We start from the raw sequence: 20,974 nt of genomic DNA on the forward strand, positions 1-20,974 counted from the left end.
AAAAAAGCTTCAATTTTCATAGAAACGTAGGTTTATTTGGATAGAGACATGCTCAATACAAAGGGCTGAAATAAATGAGTAATCGCAGAATAACTGCATAAATCAATAAAGCGTAACACAAATAAGCCTATTTTTCTTGTTCTCCGAAAGTGAAATATTTCCTGTTGCACACACCAAACAAGTCAGTACAAGACTAAGGACACAACAATCAGCTGCTAAAATATTCGCTGCTAGTTTTAGTGGAGAGAAATGGTGCGCCTACGGAAAAGACGTGTAAGGGAAATGAATGCAACACGATTATAGTAATCAGTCATTAGCGAACATTGTAGTTCGTTATTAATAATTATGTATAACAGGATATTGAAAAAATTAAGTTATGAAATTCTTAATTAAAATGTTTCTTACATACCGTTAGATTGGCTGGGATGCAAAAATATTCGTTGTGGGCCACATGCGGACTGAAGGCCGCGAGTTTGACATGCTTGATTAGAGAGAGAATAGTAGCTACAGAAGACAAAGGAAATCAAGCATGCACATTACTGGAGACAATAATAAGAGGAAGTGGAAATCATGTGACAAAACAAATATTTAAAGATAGAAATTAAGTGAAGTCCCATAAATTAACAAAACAAAAAAATAGGAGCAATTTAGAGTAACAGACCTTAATTTTCTTCCATAATTCCTGACAAATCAAGTGGACAAAAATATATAAATCTGTAAGATGTCGTCATCATTATTAGTAAGATGGATCTAATATATATGTAACACGATGTTTCCTGAAAACAGCGGGTACATTTTCTCAATTGATCCAAGTGATCATGGATTATTAGCAGAAACCAAACATTTACAGTATCACAAGGAAAAGTGCACTAATCTGAACACAATAAAACGAAAAATTAGTTATAAGAGAAGAAATTTTAAAATAATTCATCAAAATTAATTTTTTTTCTCAAAATCATGTCAAAGAGGAAATCAAAACTAAAATTGTTAAAGTCTAGAAAATAAATGTAATAAAAACACAGCATATCAGAATCTACGGTATATGCATAAAACAACTCCCAGAAGAAAAAATATAAATTTACTATTTTGAGTAGTAAATTAGGAAGTTAGAAGAAAACAGTAAAACCAATCTATCCAAAGCAAAATGAGATGATTAAGAGTCATAAAAGCAGAAATGAATTAATTATGTAAAAGGTAAATAAAAGTACTTCTTTGGAAAAAATAAAATATTAGCTAATGAAATTTTTTAAAAAGGTAGTGCAATAATAAGAAAAATATCTGGAAATTTAAGTTATAAGAAATTTTGTTTTCTAAACCCTTGGTGAGTACTTTGAAAAACTGGTTAAATTTCTAGAGAGGGGTAATTTATGAAAAGACTTCAAAATATATAGAACATACAAACAGACAAATTAACAAATTAACAGGGTGAGGGAGTTTTGCAGAAAAATCTAGGCCCTGATGATATCATAAGGGAATTCTACCAAAACTTTAAAAACCTGATAACGTCAATGGTATTTAAACTGTTCCAGAGAACAGGAAATGGAAATTTAACAATTTTTAAAATTATGTGAGCATGATATTGACATCAAAATTTAATAAAGATTGAACTTAAAAGAAAACATTAGATTATTCATGTCCATGCAAATAAGTATTCAAAAATCCAAAATAAAATGTTGACAGACAGAATCTAATACACATTAAAAGAATAAAACATCCTGATTAAGGGGATTTATTTGGGGGACATAATGGTTCAATGAAAAGAAATCTATCAACATTACATTTAAAGAGGAAAGCACATGATTTAGTTCATACATGTGAAAAGGCAACACAAGTTAATGTTCACACTTTAATTAACAAAAAGAACAACCTCTAATACTATTGGGAATCCTATATAATAAAGAGCTAATATGCTAATGGTCATCAGGCCGCCACGCTGTAACGACCAGTCAGCAGGAGGCTGCGTGGGCAGCGAGGCTCGCCAGGATGACTGCGTGAGGAAGCGGGGCTCCTGTGCGAATCGCGCGCTGGGCCTCTAGTAGATAGATATTGTTTTAACCTGATAAAATATATCTATTTCAATCCCAAGTCCAGTGTCATATTCAATGGGGAAACACTAGAATATTCTTGCTATTTTCAGAAACAGATAATAAAGTTCATTATCACCTTTATTACTTAACATTGTTCTGGAGTACTAAACCAATTTGATTAGACCAGAAAAAAAATTAGAGATATAAAAATAGAAAAACATTTACAGTTGATCTGATTGTATAATTAAGAAACCAAAAGGATCAGCTGAATAGTCTTACAGAGTAAAAATATTCCAAAGAGCTATGAAAGAAAAAATTAATATAAAAAATCAATAGTTCTTCTATATAGAGAGTTACAGTGATTTATAAGACATAGTGAAAGAAAGACCCCAATTTAGAAGGCTTCTAATGTTCCCAAATAATACTTCAATAATTGCAATTATACACCATGGAAAACCTTAGCATCTTGTTAACTTCTCCGAACTCATTCTGTCAATTTATGTGACATTTACAAAAATACCTACAGATATTTTTGGACCTAAGTAGGCTAATCTGAAATTGATAAGGGAAAATATATCAGCACAAAAGCCAGGAAAATTTCTCTAGGAGGGACTAATAATGTGGAATTAGCCCCACCAGAGATTAAATAAAGCATATTACGCCTCAGATATTAAGATAATTTGCTTGTAGGGCATGAAGGGAAAGATTAATTGAAAATACTACAGAATATATACATGAACTCCAGTGGCAAGTAATATCAATGGAAAAGATGGATTTTCAATAAATAATGATGAGCTGACAGGGTAGCCATTTGGAAAAAAATAAAAAGGATCCATACCTCATAGTTTACACCAGCAGAAACTTCAAATGGATCGTAGATGTAAATGTAAAACATAAACTATAAAACTATGAGGAGACATCATGGGGCAATTCTATATAACTTCTGCATGAAGAAAGCTTTTCCAACTACCATAAATAAAACAGGAACCATAAGAAAAAAGTAAGTTTTACTATTTCTGCATGGCCAAAATAGCTATAAGGAACATCAAACCAGAGAAAACTTTTTTCAAGTCATATCACAGACAAAACTTAATTACCAAACATATAAAGAACTTCAATACATTGACAGAAAAATCCAGTAGCCCCATATAAAAATGGACAAAGATTGTGGACATTCATTTGACACAAAGGAAAGGATGAGAGGTCTTCCCTTGAGACTATAATATTAAGCAGCCCCTTCCCCATTATCTGTCTCAATAGCCTGCTTATTTCCATCATAGCACCCTTTCTAACCTGTTGTGTTTTTTTTTTCTCTCTCTCTTTGCTTGATTACTTATTTTATTCTCCATTTTCTCTTCAAGGCTGTGAATTCCATGAGGAAAGGGATCATGTCTGTCTCCTTCACAGATTCCCTGTGCCAAACATCATGCTGTCAGACATAAGGAAGGCACTTAGGAATCTATTCTATTCTAGTCTGTTCAATCCCTTCTTCAGATAAATGCCTTCTAAACATTCTTCCTTACAATCTGTGCCAAACATCTCCAGCTTTCTTACAGTAGACTTACAGAATTAAAAAGGAGTCATGTAAGTTCACATAGTAAGTATGCTACAATGTGAACTATCTCATTAGGTTTTCAATGGCCAACTTCAAGCATGGCGCATGATTACCTAATAAGGATGTAATAATTACCCACTGAATTAAAAAGTGTTAGAAGAGTGTTTGCCAAAAGAGATCTTAAGTTTTTGTCAGTCTGTTCTTTGGCAGAATGTATGCGTCATTAATAACTGTATAAGAGTCTTCAATTCAATTTAATTTGCTTTGAATTTTCTTCAGTTAATTCATCTGTCTCTTTGACTTTATTGATTTAATTATCATAATGAAATTAATAGGCAAAATTAGAGATAATGTGTGAATGACTTCAGAAGTTCTCTAATTTTTTAGGACTAGATGCCATAATTGTTTTTAAGAAATTTACATTACTTTCTTTATATTATTTTATATATTATTTATATTATTCTTTTCTTAAATATGTTTTAGACAGCCATACTAATGTTTTCTGACTTCTCCAGACACCACACTTTTAATTTCTTAATAAATGTTAATTAGCAATCCTAAATCAGATAACTACTTTCTCTTTTTGGTAAGTGCTCTTTTTATCTCAATCTTGTTTGGGTATTAATATTTTTAAGTATCAAAAAAGTGGGAATTAAAGATTAAGCATATTTATGAAGTGTGTTATCATCTAACTTTGAATTCTGAGATCTAATTTAAGGACAAGTATGGGAAATTAGGTTCTACTAGAGGCCTGGTGCATGATTTCGTGCATGGGTGGGGTCTGGCTGGCCTGCCCTGATTGGGGCTGACTGGGCAGGGCCGGCTGGGGGGGGAGGGGCCTCGGGCAGTTGGCCAGTCGGCCCCACCCCCTGGCCGAACTCCCTGTCGAGGGGACAATTTGCATATTGGCCTTTTATTATATAGGATTCTTTCCAACAGCAAGTAGGTAGAGTTTTGGTTATCTAAAGTTAAAAATTCACATAAACACAAACTGACTTTTCCATCTTATACAAGGTAAAAATATGAATATATTTTTTAGACGGCATGGCTTAGTAAGAATGTACCTTATTTTCTAGTGCCTTTTAGGGATGGGAATTGAATTTCATCAAATTATCTTAAGTGATAGGCACAAGAAAAGCATTATCTTTTTTTCTAAGCTCTCAGAGGGAAGTTACTCCTTGTATCATAATTGATACATATTTTCCCTTGACACTGCCCTTGTTTAATGCCCTTGACATTGCCATGAAAGTTGCTGGCAGTAGCAGCATGCTGTGTCCTCGTTACACTTTCAGGGCAACTCTGTGGTGTAGGTATGATTATTATCCCCATGTCGTAGATGCGGAAACTGAATCATTGAGGTTAAGGAACTGGACAAAAATGAAAAGCAAAACACCAGTCCGTGACCACACCTTGATTCTAATCCACGGAGTTTTGATTACCCTGCCCGAACTCTCAACCAGGGCAGTGGACTTGCCTCTTAGGTCCAACATTTAGTCGATGTGGGCCATGTGAGTGAACACCGCCACCGCCAATGCCACTTCCTCTCTGCTCTGCATCTTTGCTGGTGGGGTCCCGAGCCTCGCTAACCCCAGAACCATTAGTCAGTTTGGTTGGGAACTGCACTTGGAAATACTGCCCTTTCGGTGTCTCTGCTAATTGTGACTCAGGGGTGCCTGTACAACACATGTTAATTATGGCGTTTTGGTTCGAGTACAGATTGTACAACAGAGAAACAACCGCTGCCTTTGGGAGTTCAGGTTTTCGGGGAAGGCTTGATCTAATCAGGGAACTGGAATGTTCTTCAGAGTGAAGCAGAGAAGCCTGGGAACTGGGGGCCAGGGGTGCTGAAACCCGGTGGAGATTAAAGGACCAACGACTGTGATACCCGAGAAAGGCAGAATGCCTCTCGCTGCTTGCCTCTAGTTTGGGGAAAGTGTTGGATGTGCGCCACAACCTCTTGGTATCTGTGAGGACACACAGGCCTTTCCTTGCAAGGGCAGCTGTGCTTTGGTGACTTGGGAGAGAGGGGGTGGGACCACTGCCACGTGGATGCTTTCCATCACCAGGTCCGGACCTGAGGTGTCGGGTTAAAAATGCCCTGGAAAAGATTGACCCTGGAACAAAATACAGTGGGGCCTTGACTTATGAGTTTAATTCATTCCGAGACCGAGCTCATTAAGGAGCTCATTAACTCAAATTACTCTCTCAACTCAATGCAAAAAATCGGCGGAGAGACAGCTGTTATCTCAAAAAACTCGTTAGTTGAGGCCCCACTGTAATTAACTTCATTGGCCTTGAGGAGGCTTTGGTAACTTCCAAATCTGGGACACTTTTAGTCACCAACAAGGTGATTCCTCTGAACATCTTCATTTTAGGAGATGTGTTTACATTCAAAATGAATGTTCATTTAAATGATGATTCCAGTCTGTGTTCAATACTTACAGTCATACTGGGTATTTCATGCTTCCAGTATTTCTTCTCTGGAGGGAAAAAAGCAAGGCAGATACACGTGTGTGTGTGAACAGACACACATCGTTGCAAGAGTATGTAGAGAAAATAAACATCCATAACCAGCAGAAGGGAACCCACATGCTTGACTGTGGTTGACCTTCAGTGTTACGAGTCTGAAGAGTGTTTTCTTTCATTCAGTCAAAAGGAATTCTTTGTGTGTTCAATAAAGACTAACTGTAGGAAGATGACATTGCCAGGGCTGTGCACTTAAAAGAAAGATGAAAGCTTGAAGTGAGAGGATTGGAAATGAATACCATATCCAGATAATGACTGTTTTGATCACCTCCTAAATACCTAAAATATTTCACCTCACAGCATTAACAGATGATGCCTCAAATCAATGATTCCCTGGTTATCTTGCCTATGCTCAGAAATACGTACTTTTGTGCCTTTTCCTAGTGGCCATTGAAAACAACCAATTAAGAACCGCACGCAGCCAAAATTCATGAGCAAACCTCAAGCTTGTATGTGACTAAGTGAAATTCCTCTCTTCTTAAGGTATAAGTACAATAATTTAAAAAAATTGAAGAAAAAAGTACTCTGCCTACTCTACCTATTCTAAATATTAATTTTTAACCTGGTGTGACTTTTTAGAATTTGTTCTTATGCATTATCTGTCTTTATAGACAGTTACAACACAGTGTATATACAGTTCTGTCTTGCCTTTTCAATATGATAAACTTTTGCTTGTGTTTGTACATTGAACAATAGTTTGTTGTCTAATATTATTCAGAGAATCATATGTTTTTAATCATATCTCTATTTTGACATTATTGGTATACTAGTAATAGCAATGTCTTTATTTTTAGTGAATTATAACCAAGAAGGAAATGACTTTATCACAATACAATTTTAGGACTCACACCTGTAATACACATAACTATGGTAAATTCACAAAAGTGGCAACCACTTATCACCTTACCAACAGTCTAAACATTCCAGGTTTATTATAATTCTGGTTTGAGTGATAATCTTTAAGAAATTGTGTTCTGTCTTGTCAGGTACTTCAAATTTGCTGCAGTCTGCATCTCTTTCCTTCTAACTAGAGATGAACATTCGCTTCTGGTCTCTTTTCTTTGCCATCCTTAAATGAATTTTCCTTTCATCTAGTGATTGGTAATTTATTTTTTTTAAAATAAATGGAATGATCTCTTTGGATAGTAAAGATTTTCATCTGTTTTAATTGATGGCAAATATTGCCAAGTCTGGCTTTATTTTAATTTGATTTTTATATTTTCATTTGATGGTATATGTTTGTACCTGTCAGTATTTTTCCTTTTGCTTTTTCTATTACATTAAAAAGGAGGGTGTTATTCTTCTATATATGTGTCCTATATTCTAATTTGGATTTAGTTAAAGAATTGTAATGATTATATCGAACCACTTAATCTTTTTGGAGCTTCTTTGATTCAATACTGTAAAATATGAATTGAAGTTAAATATTTTAAATTAAATAATCCTATTTTATATTCCTTGTCTTCAGATACAGTGTGTCTATAGTTTGTTCATTCTTTTCTATTTATTACATACTTATTTGTATGCCACAAATTCTATCCTCTTAATTATTGGTGTTTGTAATGTCCTTTTCTGTCTTGTCAGTTTTCATTGATATAAATTGCCCGTGTCCTGTTAAAAATAAATTTAAGTATATTGTTGCTAAGTATTTTAAAACATACACAAGCAAGAAATAATTCTTTTTGAGGTTTGTAATATATCTGTAAATTAACTTGCCAGAATACATCTATTTTAATATTTAGCGTTCTTTATATGACCATGTTGTTTTTTTCATTTAAAAAAATCTCTTATGCTTTTCAATAAACAGTGCTACGTAGCTCAATGTCATGTTAAACCTGGGGCATTTACTTTGTTGCTGGGGTTGTAAGTGAGTGGTTCCTTTTTTAGCCTTCGTAACCCTGGTTTGTGGGTCTCTTCGGGACAGCTGGAGCACCGTCTAGCATCACACATGAAGTATGAATTGTGTAAGGGTGAATCTCTTTGAGTTAAATGCTCTGATATTTGCGTTTAATACTGGCTTTGCACAAAGTAAAGATGGGTGGCAAAATCCAGGCTGATGGTTTTAAGCCACAGTGTTGCAAGGAGGACAAGATCCCCTGAGCATTGCATGGTGCCTGCGAGGGAGCACCGTGGGCACCCGGATGCCTGTGGACCAAGTGCGGGCCCATGGTGGCCCACGGTGGCCTCTGAGGTCTTTGCTCTGGGATGCAGCTGAGCTCGGCCTCTGGCCAGGTGGGCTGCAGGGCTACCGCCGGGCACGGGACCAAAGCACTGTGCTCTACCTGGAGGGGAAGCTGGGGAAGCTGAGCCAGACATTTCCTCTTCCCATGGCCCTGCTGCCTTAACCCTTGGCAGATAGGCGAACCCCCTGGGGATCTTTAAACCTCAGTGCCGGGCGTGCATGGTATCTGGATTAGGAGTTGCGGAAAGACTTGGCCTGGCTGAGGGCTGAGACTTGGCCTCTGGCCTTGGTCGGTGCTCTGGCTTCCTCATCTCAGCAACTCCACCCTCACATCCAGGTCTCTGCCAGGGCGGATGGTGGATGGTGACAGCCGGCAGAAGCAGACATGGGGCTGCTGGGTAGGACTGGGGTTATCTGGGGTAGGAGAACAGGTGGCTGAGAACCTGTCCCCAGAAGCTGGTGAGAGGCAGGACCACACAGGAGCCAAATCTCCAAGCTCAGAGTGCATGTTCCACCGTCCCATGGGCCTTCACTTATAAAACACAGATACAAAGATAAAATTATTTCAAGACAGCGACTGCAAAGCATTAAACCCCAGGGCGAGGGCCCTTAGAGAGCAGGGCCTTGTGCTACTGCAGTGGTCAGAAGTCTGTGCAGCCAGCCCTTTAATTGGTAAGACACACCTAGATATGTCTGACTCGGTTTCAATGCATTTGCTTGCTTGAGCTTCTCCTGCCAACTTGAACTAACCTTAACAATATATTGCCTGTTCGTTGAATGAATGAGTGCAAGTATTTAGGGGAAACCATCCATATATTATCACATATATACAGACACATAATAGCATCTATTATATTTTTAAGTGTCTCTGATTCCCATATTTTTAAAGTATTTACTTCATAAATATTGTTTTGAACCACTGACTAGTATTTTCCCTGTAAGCATGATCAGAGGACTGCATACATTTGTTTAGCTGTGGAAACAATCAGGGCTGAAGTTAAGTCTAGTCGCCTCACATGCGGAAATGTCCACAGTATTAATGATACTTTTCTAAGGATTTGCAAACATAATTTTTCTTCTTCAACAACATTTTAACTCTCCTTTCATAATTCTTCTTTTCTTCATCCCTCACTGATGTCAAGATTCATTTGGGCCGAAACCGGTTTGGCTCAGTGGATAGAGCGTCGGCCTGCGGACTGAAAGGTCCCAGGTTCGATTCCGGTCAAGGGCATGTACCTGGGTTGCGGGCATATCCCCAGTAGGAGATGTGCAGGAGGCAGCTGATCGATGTTTCTCTCTCATCGATGTTTCTAACTCTCTATCTCTCTCCCTTCCTCTCTGTAAAAAATCAATAAAATATATTAAAAAAAAAAGATTCATTTGGAAGACTGTTAAAGAATTGCCTAAGAGAACAGTGACAACTTTGCAATGAATTCTAATGTTTTCTTAAAATTTAAAACATATGTTTATATAAGACTATCATTATTTAAATTTTAAAATGTGCTTGTACATAGCATCAGTTTTCTTCTTGTGTGCTCTCAGGGTACCTTGAACACATTGGAAAGGCTGTTCATTCAATGTTATTAAATAGCATGACTTAAAATATTCTTCTGTTTTCTTATCTCTCTGAGGATACCTCATCAGTGCATAGATATATGTTGATGTTAAAATACTATTTTGTATATAAAAGTACAGGCAAAACCGAGAGTCTGAGCTTCGTTGGCCATTAACAATCCCACGGCTATTTTTTGAAAGAGTGCTGGCTTCAGCCCTGGCCAAAGGCCAGTCTAAGCAATAACATCCTACTCCGTGTACCTCAAAGTCCTGTGTCAGTTACGAAGGCATTCTCCTTTGCTTCCTGCTCTAAACAACTGTGTAACATTGCTGAATCTGTGTTCATGCTCTTTCTGTATCCTGTTCAGCAGTCCAAGCGGAATGACTTGCACTCATTGTACATCTATCATCTGCAGCCTTGTTAAATTGCATCTGTTTCAGGTTATCACACAACTCATTGTTAAATGAATAATCTCTTTGGATGGTGGAGCAGAATGCTATTTAATCACTATTAGCCAACAGGCTATGCATGAATTCATCATTGACCTGGATTTTATAAAACACACCAAATTCATCACTTCATGTCAAAACAATCATTAAGGGCCTGTAAGTGGTCTTGAAAATTACCTGTTTAATGTGAGTAGGAATGCACTCAATTAAATGAGTCCTGAAATATATTTGGCGTCAGCCCAGCTCAAAGTCAGGAAACAGTTCTGTTTTTGTGGATTAGATGCAGATCGTTTAAAAATGGTGCTGGACAGCAACATTATAATTGAATGGAGATAGAGAAATCTGGAAGTGTATGCTGTAGATTAAATTGAAAACAGTAAAAGTAAAGATAGTTATTTATCTGATTTTCTGTAGCCTCCCCCCACCAAGCAGGAAATAGGATTTTTCAATTTTCATTTAGATAACGTTAATGCTTTGAATATGTGTGTTTATACTAGCAACTTCGCACATAGAAAACATCATAATTGATTTGTGTTAAATTAATCGACTGGGAGTAGGAGTTTTAGGAAGTGGAACTTGTTGAGATTTAGCTCATTGAAGGGACTTCTGAGTGGGCCATGCCTCAGTGTCTGGAATTGTGCTGTAATGTCACCCTCTGTGAACCAGTAAGTTCCAGTCATACCTCATCTCCTCCTTGATGACTCTACAGCAACGGTTCTCAACCTGTGGGTCGCGACCCCATTGGCGGTTGAACGACCCTTTCACAGGGGTCGCCTAAGACCATCCTGCATATCAGATATTTACATTACGATTCATAACAGTAGCAACATTACAGTTATGAAGAAGCAACGAAAATAATTTTATGGTTGGGTCACAACATGAGGAACTGTATTTAAAGGGCCAGAAGGTTGAGAACCACTGCTCTACAGCGTGCTTCCCAAGAGCTCGGGGTCTCTCTGTCCTCTCTGGACACTGAGAAAACTCGCTGCCCTTCTACCCCTGTGTCACCTGGCTATGCTCAGAGGCTAGATTAGATTCTTAAACTTTTCATAGCTTGATATTTTGTAAGATTTCAACTGTATTTAAATTTCCATCATGGTAGGCCCTGTGATTTATATATTTCTTTGCTTCTTCTATGTTTTACAATATAATTGGTTAGTTTATAATGCAGCTTAGGCGGGTCTTGTTTTCACATCTCATGTATATATGTGTAACTATAAATATAACACCAAAAATATATATTTTAAAACACAACAACAAAGAACATTTGAACACTGTTATAAAAGCATTCACCCACAGGGCTTAGACCCCCCACAAATAGCAATAAATCTTCCTCATATTATCAAGGAACCACTTTGAGTGAAGAAAAACCATAAGGAGCAGAATCTGTTCATGGAAAGGAAAAAGGAAATGAGCAAGTGGATATCGATCTTGCCAAGTGAAGCAGTGAAAGAAAGTACTGTATGACCTTGTGAATTTCTTTCCATTATTTTCTCAAATACAATCCAGCAGCTCAGATTAAGAGAACAATGGCTGAGATGCTGGAAAAAAATTCAAGCATCTGATAAATCGCTAGGAAATGGGCAATAACACAATTAATGTAAAAAGGAAAGGCTTCCTTAGTTTCATTAATAACAAATTAATGAAAAGAGGAAAGACTTCCTTAGAGTTTCAGTTATTGTTTTTAATCGAAAGTGGTTTTCTGGCCCGGCTAAGTGTGGCTCGGTGGTTGAGCATTGACCTATGAACCAGGAGGTCACAGTTCCATTCCTGGTCAGGGTACATGCCCAGGTTGTGGGCTCGATCCCCAGTGGGAGTCTGCAGAAGGCAGCCAGTTGATGATTCTCTCTCATCATTGGTGTTTCCATCTCTCTCTCCCTCTCTGAAATCAATAAAAATATATTTCTTAAAAAAAAGTGGTCTTCTGAAGAGCAAGGCATTTCTCATATTTGTAATAATACATGTTACCTTAATGTTTCTTTTGTTTTTAAAGATTTGCTATATGTGGAAAATTGTCTGTTGATTACCTACATCAATAACCTGATTAAAGTAAAGAACAAAACACTTTGGTTAACAGAGGAAAGGGAAAAGTGTTGGTTGGCTACTCGGTGATCAGGTAACGTGGTCTTTAGTAGTAGCGTGGAGGCTCCGTGGTGTAATGAAAAAAAGGATCTGGTTTAACCTTCATTGTTTTTTTTCCCTTGTCTCCCTGCTTTCCATCTTGATACATTTATTGATAAGGAATCTACTGTGGGTACATTGAGACCATCCATCTTCTGGTGACAGTCAAGTGAGGGAGACACAAAAGCATTGGCAGTTGCAGTATCACCTACTCTCATGTGGTAGATGCCCCCATTCCACAGACAAAGGGTACTTACGGTGCTAGCCCTCAGAGGGACTGGGTGGCTTTAGTTTATCACCTAACCTTCAATTGTTTATGAATTTTATCTGTCCTGCCCTTTTCATGAGGTTGTTGTGAGGCTCAGAGGGAGTCCCTCTATGTTACCAAGTATTGTGAATTGTAAAAAATACTTGCAAATATAGTTTTAGGTAATAAGAATAATTTGATAGAATATGGGATTGCCTTGTAAACTTGGTATATAGAATTTAAAAAGAAATTAGCATTATAAAGAACTTATTTGTTTTCTTTCATTTGAAATCCTGAATTTTCATCTCTTCTTTGAGCTCTCCCTTGTTTCTTTCTAAAACAAAACAGCAAAAAAACCCCCAAAACCCCAAGAAACATTCTTTATAGGAATTAGTGCTCCCACTCTACCTTATCCATACTTATGTTTCTGCCCTTGCTGCATTGTACTGTGATTACATGTTTACAGTTTTATCTTCTGCACCAGACCATCAGGACTTGAGGGCAGAGTTCATGTTTGTTCATCCTTGTTACCAGTGGCAACCACATATACTAGATGCTCAATATATGTTTGCTAAATAGATTGTAGAAGGAATTTTCCAGTGAGGTTTGTATGTTTAATTATAGTATCTACTAGGCAAGAGGGTTATTTTTTGTCTCTTGAAGATAATGTCCAGACATGTGACAATAAAGAATTCTGGTTGTTGTGTGCATCATATTAGGCATCTGGACCATGGCCTGTCCTGCCCGTAGTCCCGAGGAAAGGAGGAGAAAGTTAGTGGTGATATGGTCATTGACAGAATGGAGATCTTGGGAAACAGGAAATGTTAGTCAGCTGTGCAGGTTACTCAGTGTAGAAATGTGTTCAGATATCTTAACCTCTTTCTTCACCGCCAACAATTTTCAATTTCCTCTCCTCTGGACCTCACGTTTTCTTGTCTGGAGAAAAGAGCATTGAACCAGATGATATTTAATGCCTCTTCTATTTCGATGATTCTATTTGGAGATGGATAGGTGTTTTATTATTATTTGGTGTGTTTTCTTTATACACAACGAGGTAAAATTAATCGAATGAAGAGGAAATGATCTTTACATTCTACTAAGTGTTACGCACCTTCAATCTTCCCTTATATTTATTATACAAATATTATCAAAACAACATTAAAGCAAATTGGAGAAAAGGCAATGCAGTCAAGGGATAGGACTTAAATCAGGCTTTATAGAATGAGAGGTGTATGGGCAGATGAAAGACAGTGGGGATGGTCACGGGGGTGGTGAGGAAGCACAGTAGCTTCATGCTAAGTCAAGGGTGTTGACGAATTTGGAAGATTGGATTAGTAGAAGAGAGAACCTGGAATGCGTTGGGGAGTTCTCCTTTAATTCTGTAAGCAACAGAGGACCATGTTCAGGCAGGAAGGGAGGACAAAGTTGTACCTGCTGAATGTCATCAAAGGCTTGGCAGGGGATGAAACCAACATGAGCAAAAAAGAAGAGAAGGGGAAGTTGCTCATGACAGGACTGGCACAGGGCTCTACTAAGAGAAGACAAAGACTGGGATGGAAGCAAGTCCTGAAGGGAGGAGGGCCGATTCTGCCAAGTAGTCATATCATTCAATTCAAAAGAGTTGGAAAGGACACTTACAGCTGGAAGGATATGGCAGCTCCACAAGTCTTTACCTCTCCTGAGTATTTCTCATAACTGATAAAAGATTTATCTCAGCGGTCCATGTGGTTTGCAAAAAATGTTTATTAATGAGCTGCAGGAGAGAGTTCCTATCTTTGTTGAACACAGGTGGATATTGGAGTCTCTGGAAAACTAAATGAAGGCTAATCGGTCCTCTTATTTTGATAGCATTTCTTGGTTTCCATTCTTGAAGAACCAGGCATACATCCAGGGCTATTTTTAAAAATTGTTATTAAAGGGAATGTTCTTGCATGTATGCGCTTTTCATTGTTGTGTAATTGTTTTTTTTTTCTAGCATATTTTGTATTCCTTTCTACTGCTTGAGTTTTGGACTCCAGAATTATTTCAGTATTATGCCATGTAGGAATATGGAAGCTTGGCTTAACATTACTGCTGACAATTTACATGTCAGTGTAACTGCCTGGCATGTTCTCCACTGTTTGGCATTCCTTCGCAAAGTATGCCTTTGTTTAGTCTTGAGGGAGTAGGCTTTGCCGATTTTCCATATACTCAAGACATGACTTTTGCACAGCTAGCGACTGCTCCGCCTGCATGGAATGTAGATGTTTGCATTTTCACCGTTCCTCCAGTGTCCTCGCCATTCCTTTTGCATACTGCAAGGTGTCTCATGTGTGGTGAAGGATGGAACCATATTTTTGTGTGTAATTTCTAAAAAAAAAAAAATTACATAGGTTATGGTGGACAAATTGTGCTTCTTTTCCAATTCACTTCTTTTGTTTCTACAATCCTACAGCCTGTTTTTGTATCATATTGAGCTCATTATAGAAAGACTGGCTAATTAATTGTTATCCTTTGAAGTCACAAAATCCTTTTCTAACAGTGTCCCTTGGAAGCTAGAAAATGGCCTATGAAAACTAAATGTTAAGTGTTTTTATAATTTTGTACTATAGTTACATATTACAGTTTTGTAATAGATGTAATAGAATTTTTTAAAATCTACCTTGGGAATTTAAGCTGGTATTTCTCCGCATATGATACTCAGATGAATTGTTTAAATATATGGGTATTTCCTGGGGGAAATTTTTAATACCTGTAAGGGCCACTTTCGACTTGCCTATTTTAAACGCTGATTTTTATCTTAAAAAGAGATTAGAATGTTAGTATAGACATGGTATATCCTAAAATAATGTTGCTAACTCAACCCACCCTGGGACCTGGGCTCCTTCTCTTCATCGAACTTCGGTCCTGGTTTTCCAGCAAATGCCGTGGCCGCCACCTGTTCCTATTGGAAGCAGCGATGTTTGCAATACATCGGGGCCGTTAGAGAGGGAGTCTTGGTGGTCACAGCCAGCTCAGGGGAATGGTGGTAATGACGGACATGAACCCCAGCCACGGGGAAGAAAGTGATAGGGACAATTTCCTGAACTTTTAATGTCCTCATATCTTTGCTTCTGCAAGCTCTTAAAAACCCTGTGGAATAGATATTGAAGGTTATTTGTTCTTATTTTGTTGTTGTTGTTTAGTGTTCCACTTTTTATTTGAAATGAGTTTGGACTTCCAGAAAAGCTGCAGACACATTTACAATATATCGTTAAGGTAACAGAATCATAGGATAGTGATTCATTTAAAATCCAACAACAACATGGGTGTTCAGTAAATATTTACTGACCTGTGAGAGTGAAAAGGGACTGGACCTGGGGTCTCCTGACTCTTTGTCTTGAGACGTTTTTGACTGCTCATTTGCCTTTTGCAAGGCTAAGAACCCCCTCTTTTAGGTATGCATAATTTAATGCAAACTATAAGCTGTTCACTGGTAGCTATACATTAAGAAGTAGGTGTAATTTTGCACATTATTTTGTAGTAATAAATAATGTACTGCACAGTGAAAAGACATTTGCAAACACAATGCATTAAAGTCTTTTATGCTGTTAATTGCGATTTATTTACCTACGTCATTTTTATCTTCGCAGAAATTGGCCCAGTGACAGTTACCACAGATCCCAAGAAATTTCAGTATGAACTGAGAGAACTGTATGTTCAGGTGAGTGCTTGCTTTCAACTTTATGGCAATTTTTAGGGAAAGGAAAAATCATGTACTCTTAGCTGATTTTCCTTATCTTTATACCCGAAAGAAGTTATTATGGATGTTTCTATTCCAGTACCACCTCTTTTTCTCATGTGAGTCCTGAATGACTTGACCAGTGGGTCGGGGAGTGGGACAGATTGGGTTCAAAGTATCACCGTTCATTCATGCATTGCCAGTGGCTGCTTTCATGCAGCAGCGGCTGAATTGAGTTGTTGTGACAGGATGTGTGGCCCATGCAGCCTAAGATATTTGTCATGTGACCCTGTGCAGAAGTTTACTGACCCCTGCTCTTGCTGAGTCCCTTCTCTCAGAATCATTAAGAATCACCTTTTTCTTATTTTATGGATTTGAGAGAGAAAGAGACAAAGAAACATCAGTTTGTTGTTCTACTTATTTACGCGTTCATTGATTGCTTCTTGCGAACAGAGTCCAAATTAGACTTTGAAGTTTCATGCTTTAGTCTCACTGTTGGGTGAATGACTTAAGAACTGTATAGGGTATGAGCATAATTGGGGCATATATTGAAAAACCCAAAGTTTGGTATTCCAAATAAGGTTCAGTCATCATTCTTATATTGTGCATATCCCTAGTTTAAAATTTTTACTAAATTGAATTATATTTATTAAGTATCTAGGTAGATTTTATATAGTTATCCCTCAACTATTTTTTCTTTTACTAAATTTATTCTGATAATTATCTTCACCACTACATTTCATTTCTTTCCTCTTACACCATGGTATTCTTTTCCAGTCATTATCTTGATACTTAATTAGAATTTACTTTTATGTCCCTCAACATAACACGTTCTCTGCCACTTTGGATGTCCAGATTCTCTGAAAAAAAAAAAAATCTTTACATAAAAATTTTGATTGTGGGAACAAGAAATTGTATTGTGCCCTGGCCTGTGTGGTTTTGTTGATTGAGGGTTGTCAGTGCACCAAAAGGTTGCCAGTTCAATTCCTGGTCAGGACACATGCCCAGGTTTTGGGTTCAATCCCCAGTTCGGTGTGTGCCAGAGGCAACCAGTCGATGTTTCTCTCTCACATCAGTATCTCTCTCTCTCTCTCTCTCTCTCTCTCTCTCTCTCTCTCTCTCTCTCTCTCTTTCTCTCTCTCTCTTCCTCCTCCCCTCCCTCCCTCCCTCCCTCCCTCCCTCTTTCATTCCCTCCCTCCCTTTCTAAAAAAACATCAATAAAAACATATTTTAAAGAAAGAAATTATATTGCTCTCTTGTGCACTTTTTATGGTCTGCTGTTCTCCCATGATCTCTTGAAGCACTAACCATGTAGCTCTTATTGAGCATCTGATCCACCCATGGGATGAATTAGTGTCTGCAGCAGAGTGGATTTAAATGGCAGTTGAATAAATGAATGCCATATGAAGGTGGCTTTACTTGATGGTATAAAAGACACCTTTTAAAAACCTAATCATTACTTTTTATTTTATTTATTTATTTAAATCCTCACCCACCACCGCAGCTGCACTCATCAGCGTGAGCCCGGTTTTGGCTGAGCGGCGCTCCCACTGTGGGAGCGCACTGACCACCAGGGGGCAGCTCCTGCATTGAGTGTCTGCCCCCTGGTGGTCAGTGCATGTCATAGCGACTGGTTGAGCGGTCATTTGATCATAGCAGTGGCTTAGGCTTTTATATATATAGATTTCTACTATTATCTCTATTGCTCCAGAGTCCCTTTAAGGGAAATAATCACCAGATAATCTTACCTAATAATAGACAAACATGTAAATTGACCATCCCTCCACTACGCTTACCAGCCAATCAGGAGAGTATGCAAATTAATCCAACAGAGATGGCAGTTAATTTACATACGTAGGCGCGAAGCAGCAGAGTGAAGATGGAAGGCTCCGGTCGGAGCGAAGGCCTGGGTCCCGGGTGCCAGAGGAAAACCGGTGCCGGCAGCCAGGGGAAGGGAAGGCCTATTGCACGAATCTCTTTGTGCAACGGGCCTCTAGTTATACCATAAATGAGCACCAGTTATGGAACATGTGCTTGTGAAAGATTTTGCAAGTATAAGTTGTTCTCTTAATTTGAACCCACACATAGTAAAATTGGTTATTACAAATGTAGATTCACAAGCTTAGTCAGGTCACCAAAATGGCAAGTAGCAAGGCTGGTTTCAAAACAGAAGGTACTGCCCTGGCCGATTTGGCTCAGTGGATAGAGCATTGACCCTTGCACTGAAGGGTCCGGGTTTAATTCTGGTCAAGGGCACGCACCTGGGTTGCAGGCTTGATCCCACATCCTCAGGTGAGGATTGACAAAGACACACACACACAAATAAACTGAAGTAATGCCACTGTCCCTTAATCATGGTGCTACTTTTCCTCTAAAAATTGATTTAAATAGCTTTATTAATCTTCTCCAATTAAAATTGATTTAGATAATCTCCCTTTGTTTTTTGCTTTAAAGTATGAAAGTAGAGAACTAAAGACAGATGTAGGTCAATGGCTGGTCTCTACCTCAATGAAATAAAGTTGTTCCTTAAAGATTTCTTTTTTTTAAAATATATTTTATTGATTTTTTACAGAGAGGAAGGGAGAGAGATAGAGTGTTAGAAACATCGATGAGAGAGAATCATCGATCAGCTGCCTCCTGCACATCTCCCACTGGGGATATGCCCACAACGCAGGTACATGCCCTTGACCGGAATCGAACCTGGCACCTCTCAGTCCGCAGGCCGACGCTCTATCCACTGAGCCAAACCGGTTTCGGCTCCTTAAAGATTTTTGACTTGCACTTTTACCTCCATCGCTTTGAGTAATGGCTCACCTAACAGTAATGAGCAGTAAAGGACAAAGTTAATTTCAAACAAAAAATTGCTCCCTTTGCTCAAGCACATGTTCTTGCTACTTAGCTAAGAGGAGGACAGAGTGTGACCTCACTAACTCCTTGGAGAGACAAGAACAAGGTACAATCGATGAGACTGAAAGGTAGTGTTTATACTACAGTTGTATATACAGGTGGTGTTTTGGTGATTTTTATTGTCAGAATTAAAACTTTAGTTTGCCGCTGGAGTTTTCTTCAGAGTGATGAATTCTCTGAGGGCCAAAGAATCCTGTATCTTCAGGGAGTGAAGGATGGGGACTGAGATAAGGGAATGGAGGGCTCAGAGAGGGAATTCTTGCTCTTTTCTGGCCATCCATCCTGGTGTCCTGTCCAGAAGCAAATACCTAGTTGATTCCTTAATGATCTTTTGTGTGTACTTCAAAGGACAAAGTATAGAAGGGTATTACGGCTGCAGGATTGCTTTTCAAAGCAGAATATACAGACGGAATGGGGTGGGTGTGGATTCTAATGGGAAGTTACTTGATTTTCTTTTCAAAGTGTGCATGTGTGGGAGTGTTCTTAAGGGTAAATCCGTGAGTCATTGCAGAGTAAATATTGCAGTTACATGTGACAAAATGACATCGAAGAAGAGGAATCCACTGACCTGTGATGCTGCATGTACTCCATACTTACTGCTTAACCAGCTGAGGGATTGCTCTGTTCCCAGCAATAAGTACTGCATCTAATTTTGTCAGTTTTTAGATGATGGGAAGGATGGAGATAGAAATATTTTCCTTGGGAGAGTGTTTCTTAACCTAAAGCCCGGACCCTGTAGAGAAAATTATAAAGCTCATTTCAACCAAGTGGATGTAGAGGAAAAAAAAGTTTCTTCTCAGTCCAAATTGCTCAGAAGTGGTTCTTAAGAAGCCATTTCTTAGGCTTTGAAAAGTTCTCAGAGAAGCATTGTGGAGACTTGCTATTGGTGTTAACCTGGAGTATTATTTGTCCAGTTACCCATTCAGATGTACGAGTTCCTTCCAGAAACCTATTGATACCCCAGGCATTGATACCGGTTAGAGATTGCATAGCACTGGCCTCTGTCAGATGATCCCTGGAGGCCTCCTGGAGTAATATTTGCGTGTTCAGACTTTCTTTGGAGGCAGGTGGCATTGTTGAATACTGGTGCAGTCACCAGCTAACTCCCTCGGGTTTCCTCATGTAAACTTTAAACCAGGTCTCCATCCTTCTATATTCATGTTGACTTTTTATTTTTATTTTTTAAAAATATATTTTTATTGACTTTTTATAGAGAGGAAGGGAGAGGGATAGAGAGTTAGAAACATCGATGAGAGAGAAACATCGATCAGCTGCCTCCTCCACGCCCCCCACTGGGGATGTACCCGCAACCAAGGTACATGCCCTTGACTGGAATCGAACCTGGGACCCTTCAGTCCGTAGGCTGACGTTTTATCCACTGAGCCAAACGAGTTAGGGCTCGTGTTGACTTTTAAAAGTCCTCATTTATTTTCTCTCTCATGTATAGTATAGTATAGTATAGTATAGTATAGTATGATATAGTCTCCCATTTGAGATGATCTAGATCTTAGTTCAACTTTGTTTTGTGATTACTAGCTGTTAAACAAACCCAATAAAATTGGTCAGTCTCAAACTTCCTTATAACAACATTCATCAATTATAATGATTTCATTGGTAAAAATGCATTTTATTGATAATTTTTTTGTCAAGACCTAAAATAACATAAACAGTATAAATATATTTTATTGAATAAAAAGAATCACAA

The 20,974-nt window shown here is 38.2% G+C and overlaps 1 protein-coding gene across 1 annotated transcript in view; it reads left to right on the plus strand.

Annotated features, from left to right (window-relative positions):
• Positions 1 to 8,643: 8,643 nt before the first annotated feature.
• Positions 8,644 to 20,974, plus strand: part of HMCN1 (hemicentin 1) — a gene marked incomplete at its 5' end in the record, with an annotated part of 289,007 nt that continues 276,676 nt past the window's right edge. Inside the window, 2 exons of the mRNA XM_081113289.1 lie at positions 8,644 to 8,749; positions 16,274 to 16,344. Of these exons, the coding sequence (XP_080969415.1) occupies positions 8,644 to 8,749; positions 16,274 to 16,344 (177 nt within the window). The remainder of the gene's footprint in view (positions 8,750 to 16,273; positions 16,345 to 20,974) is intronic.

This window comes from Myotis nattereri, assembly GCF_964212035.1.
Source record: "Myotis nattereri genome assembly, chromosome: 18".
In the NCBI taxonomy this organism is placed as follows: Eukaryota; Metazoa; Chordata; class Mammalia; order Chiroptera; family Vespertilionidae; genus Myotis; species Myotis nattereri.